The sequence below is a fragment of the Microcaecilia unicolor genome, chromosome 1 (genome assembly GCF_901765095.1).
Source record: "Microcaecilia unicolor chromosome 1, aMicUni1.1, whole genome shotgun sequence".
In the NCBI taxonomy this organism is placed as follows: Eukaryota; Metazoa; Chordata; class Amphibia; order Gymnophiona; family Siphonopidae; genus Microcaecilia; species Microcaecilia unicolor.
Genome location: NC_044031.1, coordinates 240355627 through 240363472, shown reverse-complemented (window position 1 = coordinate 240363472; position 7846 = coordinate 240355627). Strand labels below are relative to the sequence as shown.

The 7846-nt window shown below is 38.6% G+C and overlaps 1 protein-coding gene across 1 annotated transcript in view; it reads right to left on the bottom strand.

Annotated features, from left to right (window-relative positions):
• Positions 1–4525: 4525 nt before the first annotated feature.
• Positions 4526–7846, bottom strand: part of EXOC3 (exocyst complex component 3) — a 71612-nt gene continuing 68291 nt past the window's right edge. Inside the window, exon 12 of the mRNA XM_030205017.1 lies at positions 4526–5515. Coding sequence (XP_030060877.1) covers positions 5344–5515 — 172 coding nt within the window. The 3' untranslated portion in view covers positions 4526–5343. The remainder of the gene's footprint in view (positions 5516–7846) is intronic.

Below are 7846 nucleotides of genomic sequence, written 5' to 3'. Positions count from 1 at the left end.
AGTTTAGCTACTGGCTTGGCCACGCTATGGCAGATTCTTCTACATATTCAGTGAAGGAGGAATGCTGTTGGTATGTTTTTTATGTGTGCTACAATTTTAGGTGTTGCTTATACTTTTTGGCTCCTCCTGCCTTTATCGTCTCAGTAATTATTTAGCTCTCATTCCTTTTCCTGTTTGTATTTGTTTTTTTTAGATTTATTCTGCTAAGGGAAAAGGCTATTTTTGTTTTCCCTAAGATATACGCCTTTTCCAAGATGTATCTCCCTTGTTATAAGTATTGTTCAGTTCACTTCAGCTTATGATATATGCACTTGCAATGCCTGAGATGAGCCAATATTTGTCAAAACTGCCACTGGTTTTGCTTACGATCACTGTGCAAGTCATATTGAAATATCAACACCTGTACTGCCCTGCATGCCCCTCACCATAATCTTGGAAGCCTTTTTTGCAAACTTTTGCATGTCAATTTGATCTAATTGTTGGATTTTCTCAACCTGAATCTTTCCAGCTTGGATAATCTGTGCACTAGTAATCTGATTCACATTGACTTTCACAGAGATCTTCATCTTGCTGCCATATCCCCCTTTTTTTTCTCCATAAAGGTCTTTCACTGTATTGCTTCTAGGCTACATGTTACTCTATGTCTCACACATCTGTTTGTATCTATTCTTATGTGTTATTTTGTATTCTCTCAACTCACACTGTCCTGCATGCTGTTGCTTATTGTTATATATTTTTTATATATCAAAGATATTAATGCAGTCTCTATTTTTACATCTATATATGTTTTATTTAGATCAATATATTGTAGACTCCTGAGGCAGGTGTTATCACTGAAACATTCCATATGTTGAATCCCTTCTATGGTCATGCGCCTCCCTCATACAGTTTTATGTAAATTTGTTTATTAAAGTTTTTAAGCAGTGCTTTGGCTATACCTGGTCCTTGGTCAGCTCCGCTGTCCCTTTGCTGTTGTTTCAATTGTGGAGATAACTTACAAACCAACAAGGAAGAAGCAAACAACAATACATTTTAACATAGTTTTATGTAACATTCGCTGCTATTATTTTAGCTAGGGCAGATTCCATGGCATCTCATTCTGAGACCTCATGGCTAAGGCAAAGGTCTTGCTCCCAGCATTATCTATGCTTTATGTCTGAAGCCCTCAAATCCCATAAGTATCTGTACAGAGCAACAACTACTACTATTTAGCATTTCTATAGCGCTACAAGGTGTACGCAGTGCTGCACAAACATAGAAGAAAGACAGTCCCTGCTCAAAGAGCTTACAATCTAATAGACAAAAAAATAAAGTAATCAAATCAATTGTGTACAGGAAGGAGGAGAGGAGGGTAGGTGGAGGTGAGTGGTTACAAGTCAAAAGCAATGTTAAAGAGGTGGGCTTTCAGTCTAGATTTAAAGGTGGCCAAGGATGGGGCAAGACGTAGGGGCTCAGGAAGTTTATTCCAGGCGTAGGGTGCAGATATACGTAATAGAATGTTTTAATTGATAGTGAAGGGTAAAGCAAAGATGAAACATACAGAGAGTAAGAGAAGTTAGAAAGTAAGGTGACTAAGTTAAAGAAAGTTGTACATGAGGTCAGAGAGATGGATGAAAAGTATCTGTACAGAGCCACAACCAAGTGTTTAGTAAAAAAAAAAAAAAAAATAGTCATCACAGATACCTTCTAGATCAGAGGCTTCATATCGGGTCATTTTCCAATAAATGTTTTCTACTATACCGTTGGTACTCCAATGTGATCAGTTTCCAACTCCTTGACTACCTTGTTGTTCTTGTTGGGTCACTGCCTCTATCTTGGAACTTTATAAGGAAGCCCTACCAAAAAAATAAACACTGCTGGTTCAACAGTGTGTTTTGTTTGTGGGGGGGGGGGGGGGTGTTTAGCATTTACTCCTTAACCAGTTCCCTGCACGGTGTCACTGCAAGTTCTCGTCTACTTATTCCACTTTTGGTTCCTGGTCTTATCTCTCATTCCTGCACCACGGTTGGTTTCTGCTCCACACCCAATTCCTGCTTGACCTGTGGCTCCTGATCCAGCCATGTTCAACCCCCCGACTTGGACCTACCTTCTCCATCCACATTCTTGCACAGTATAGGCCCTTCACAAAGGGAGGGGGGAGAGAGGAGGCAGAATACACACAAACACACACGGAGGCACACTAGTGGTTGTGGGCAACTGCTAGGAGACTGGTGCAGTTTAGGCAATCAGTGGTCTAGCCTCTTGTTCCCTTCCCTCTTCAACTAAGCCCTAGGAGAAAAAAAACAAACCCAAACAATTTGACCTCAGGAGCTCAACCAGGGCTGCTCAATTCCAGTCTTCAAGGTCCATAGGCAGGCCAGATTTTCAGGCTATCCACAATGAATATGCATGACAGAGATTTGCATGCACTGCCTCCTCCATATGCAAATCTCTCTCATGTATATTAATTGTAAATATCCTGAAAAACCTGGCCTACACGTGGACCTTGAGGACTGGAGTTAAGTAGCCCTGCCTTAGACCATTGCCTTGGAAGAGATAGCACTTGTTCCTGCAGGAGGGACAGCCCAGAGGGTGGTGCCCTGGGAGTTCTCACTGCCTAACTCTAGTAGCACTCTAGAAATGTTAAGTAGTAGTTCTCAACTGGAGGACACGGACTTAAAGCTACTGCTCTGGGAAAAGGACCAGTCACTGTTCCATCTGCAGATCTAGGCTCAGGGAGCCTTAATCCTGCTTCACCAGAAGAAGAGTGTGCATCAAAATCAGCTGGAGCCAGGTAATACTGGCAAGTAGCCTAATTACACAGCCTCTTACAGGTAGTGATAATATCACTGCAAAGCTGCATACTCTGTCTCTATCATCTGTTGGCAGGAAGATAAAAAAACTTTTGTCTAGCAGGATCAAGAAAGTTAAGTTGGACCTCTCTTTAATTCCTGTAGCAGAACTTTTTCCTCTTCATTTAGAAGGTTGGCTTTAAGACATGTCTTAAAATGTTGTTTAGTAAGAAAATAAGCTGAGCTTTGATTTCAAAAGTCTGTTATCAACATCTGAGGATACTGGCAGGAAAATATATATCAAATGAATGGAACTCTAGTATACAGATGACAATTTCAGATTTCCTGTTGAACAACATGGTAGAACACAGCATTTCTGCTTGTACTACATATGGTGATATATAATTTGATATTGTGTATTAGTGATATAATCTCACCCCTGCCAGATGAAATAGTTTGGTCAGATATGCCTGACAGATGATGCTGGGGAGGATGCAAATTAAAAAGTACATTTAAATGTATTGGAGAGATTACTATATGAAATAGTTTTGGAAAATTGTGCTGAATAAATATGCAATATTATAGAGCAGAAGCTGCCACTAGACTTGCAGTAATGCTTTGAAGTAAAGATTATGATGTTTGGGAAAAGGAATTTGGTGGTTTATTTATTGTTGGCTTCAAGACTGATAGCTACATCTGTGTAGAAATAAAATGTATTAGGTATCCTCTCCTACGCAAAGATCAGAAACATTCAAACATTTTTCCTTTTTGGTGAAAGAAGAACTGTCTTCCTTTAATAAGGAACAGCCTCCATTTCTGAATTATGCTGATCAGAATTATGTTGCCCATACATCCAAACTGAGTTTTTATATTTTGATATTGCATTTTCTTTCATTGTTAAACTACTATTTGTGCAAGATGAACCTCTGTTACTGTTTTATAATTATTGTTACTTATTAGGATTTATTTACTGCCTTGAAAGCATTCACTCAAGGCAATATACAGCAATAATAAATCAAACATAAGCCAATAGACAATTACAGCAGTAAAAATATTCAAACAATACAAAGTATGGTATCATAGTATGTTACATTACAATGTCAACACAATATACAATAAAACATTTTAACAGATAGCTTAATCTTTCCTTACACCCAATACTATTAAGTGTTTAACACGCTTTAATAAAAGGGCCTCCGAGTGTAGTATATCACAGTTATCTGAAAGTGTACGAATTATTCCACATCTGTATTTTTGTGTAAGGAAAGGTTTCACAGTGTTCTGAAGTGCTTTGAAAGTGCACAGTGAGTAGAAAAAACTGAAAACACCCAAGTACATTTTACTTTTTGGGTCCTATTTTCAAACAAGTTGTGCTTTTTTGTCATATTAAGTTTGAAAGAATGAATGAACTGTGTGGTCCTTATCTGCTCAATTTTGTCTGCAGTCCAGCAGACGTTTTGGATGGTAGCTTAGTTCATGTGCCAAAACCGATGGCATCAAATTGTGAATCAAAACATGGAAGAAAGAAAGCCAGTAACTTTTCCTATAGTTATTTTATTTCCTGTTTTATCTGTAAACCACTTTGATTCACAATTTGAAAGGTGCAAATAAACTAAACATTGCTGAGCCTATAGTGCCTTTGACTGATGATGCAATGCTCATCTTGTAAAGCAGAAAGCAAAGCAAATAAATGTTTAAATCACTTCACTCTAGAATGTGCATTAAAAGAAAAAAAGCTCCTTAAAACATATCACTCTTTTTCTATGTAAACCTTTATCGTGCTAATTAGGTGTGACCAAGAAACAAAGTCATACAGTGGTTGTAAGGAGCCAACAGCTAAAGCTCTAGGTTTCTGCATTTGACAAATGGTGGCCCCTTACAACAGAAATCACATAGAATGACTTAAAACTATCTGCACAGCTGGTCAATTAAAGCTTTTTCTGGTGAATAAAAATACATCTGAGATGCCCCATATTCATACAGCTACTCCAGGTTCCACCACATTTTATTCAACTGGCAGTGCTTCAAACACACTTTTAAACAACAGTGCAAAATCAAGTGGTTGTAAAAGTTCATCGTAGCACAAACTCTGTACATTACATATCAAAGTTCTTTTTCATTTCTCTAAAATGATATATGACAATTAGTACATTTTATAGACTAAACTTTTCTAGATTTCATAACTTAATGTTCATTGGGATTTTGAAAAGCAACTGTCTAAAGTGCACACACAAACTAGTTTCCTCATGACATACACACGTTTCTGCAGTTATTTCAGTGCTTATCCACTGATTGACGATGTAGCTAGAAAGCACAAGTATTATTGTACAAAACCAAAACAGGGCTATCAGACAGGTGTCGTCACATATCCCATTTTTAATTCACCTGGATGCTTTTTTGGAATTATGATTACAAATGTTTATCAACAGTGAAACAAATACTGTACAATGCCAACAAAGAGTTGAAGTATGCTTATATTTTCTCCTCCATGTCTTTTTTTTTTTGACACAGACATTTCAAAGGATGAAGTTTAGGTAAAAGAAGCGATAGGTGAAGCTGGGCAACAAAAGAGTTACTTGAGAAGTTTTGGCACAGTCAGTGTTGGGACTGGAATCTCTTTAAATATTGGCACATAATTTGGATTTGGTTGGTTTAAACCTTGGTCAAGGGTTTCAATGATGGTCTGTTTGATATCCCTGGTGGCATCTCCTCTCACTGCCAGAAGTGCTGCAATGTGGTCATCCCTGCACAGTCAATAGAAAAAGAGGGTACAAAATTCAGTATTACTCAGAAAATACTGCCATGAATATGTAAAGGAGGAACACTACTTATCAATTTTAATTGATTGTCCCAGAAAACATTAACACATTTTAAAATATGTAATCAGTGTTTCATACAGAATCCATATTAACATAGTAAATGATGGTAGATAAAGACCAGAATGGTCCATCCAGTCTGCTCATGAGTGATCGGTCCACTTTAAATAGATGTGCATACAAATTTCCCTACAGAACCCAATACCCAGCCCTTCTTCACCTGTATCCCTTATCTAAACCTATTGAAGTAGTAGGAAACAGAAGGTAGTGGTAAATGGAGTTCACTCTGAGGAAAAGAACATTACCAGTGATGTGCCTCTGTCCAGCTCTTTTTAAGATCTTTGTCAATGATATTATGGAAGGTCTGCCTCTTTGCAGATGATATCAAACCCTGTAATAGGATAAATACTCCCGATGGTGTAGATAGCAATGAGGAGGGATCTACCAAAGCCTGGTCCAGAAACTGGCAGCAAGAGTTAATGCTAAAAAACACAGGATCATGCATTTGGCCTGCAAAAATCTAAGGGGTGAAGTACTTCTGTGGTTTTTAAGGTGGCCAAAAAGGTGATGGCCAAAGCCAGAAAGATGCTTGGGTTCGTAGGGAGAGGAACAGCCAGCAGGAAAAAAAGGAGGTGATAGTGCCTCTGTATAAGTCTCTGGTGAGGCCCCATTTAGGGTACTGTGACCGCACTTCAAAAAGATATGAACAAGATGAAGTCGATTCAGAGGGAGACTACTAAAATGGTTAGCAGTCTCCATCATAAAATGTATAGGGACAGACTTAAGAGACCTCAATACGTATAACTCTAGAAGAAAGGCAGGAGATATGATAGAGACAATTAAATATCTCCTGGCATAAATACTGAAAGGAAGCTCTAGAATGAGAGGGCATAGCATAAACTTATAAGTTAAGGAAATATTTTTTTATGGAAAGGATGGTTGATGCGTGAGTGGCCTTCTGGTGGAGGTGGTGGAGATGAAGACTACCTGAATTCATGAAAGCTTGGAACAAGAACTCGAATCTCTAAGGAAGAGATACAGATATATAAAGGCATATGGCCTATCCAGTCTATCATCAGTTTTCTCTTTTTCTAAGTTTCTATTGTCTTTTAGGGTTGCAACTGCCATCTGAATGCTTTTATGTGGATCCACTGATTTTAGGGTTGCAAACGAGACCAAAATGATTGTAGGGAACTTCTGACCGAGACATCTCTAATCCACAATAATGTCTTGGATCAAATAAAGTGTGAAAAATATTCCAACCACTAACTTATTTCTCTAATGCAAATAAACTTAAGCAGCACTGCATCAGTGTGAGTTATCCATATTTTTTCATATTTAATTTCTATATAAAATATGAGTATTTGGTGGCTAGAAGCATGTCTCTTCTTCCTCTTGGTGACTTCTTTTGTTCTGATAGTGTGAGCACGCTCTCTTGACAAAGTTTATGCTTGGCAAGCAGCTACTTCCATTTTCTGAGTTCATACTATAAATGTTGGGCCTCTAATATATTTTCATTATGCAATTACAGCATAAGAAATTGAAACTTTGATATCTGGGAGACAAAAGGTCCTAAGGTTCAGGTTGTCAAAACAGTAACATAGTAAACAGCAGATAAAGATTCGCACAGTCAATCCAGTCTGCCCAACAAGGTGGCCAGAGCCACACCCACCAATCTGTGTGGCCCCAGACACCCATGCTTAAACGCTGGTTGTCAAGTCTCCATCATCCCAACCATATAGGCAGCCAAACATGATGGAGTCTTGGTTATACCCACAACTATATAGGGAAACTAGTGCAGCCATTTAAAGGAGCAATATTCAAAGTGATTTAAGCAGACAGGAGAGGCGCCTGCCTGCTTAAATTGTGCTCAGCGGGACAGCCACCAACACTTAGTGGCATTTAACTGGGCAGTGCCACTGAATACTGGTCCTACCCAGACATGTTGAAAGTGGGCAGGAGAGGGGCACTACCTGGGGTGGAGTAAAGGAGGAGCTGGGAGTTACCCAGGTGTCAGCAATATTCAGTGCTGGTGCCTACATATCTAACTGAGCATGTAGGACCTGGGGTTTTGCCGCAGAAGCAGCTAGTGTTAATTACTCTGGTTTCCTCTTTAATACTCGATTAGACTCTTGCTATTCTTCTTTTCTGTCCTATCTGCATTTTGTAGTTCTTTTCCTTTCTATTTAAATTTTGCTTATTGTAAACTGCTTTGATTGAGTTTTCTGTGGAAAGGTGGTACATCATTTGATGCCTAAT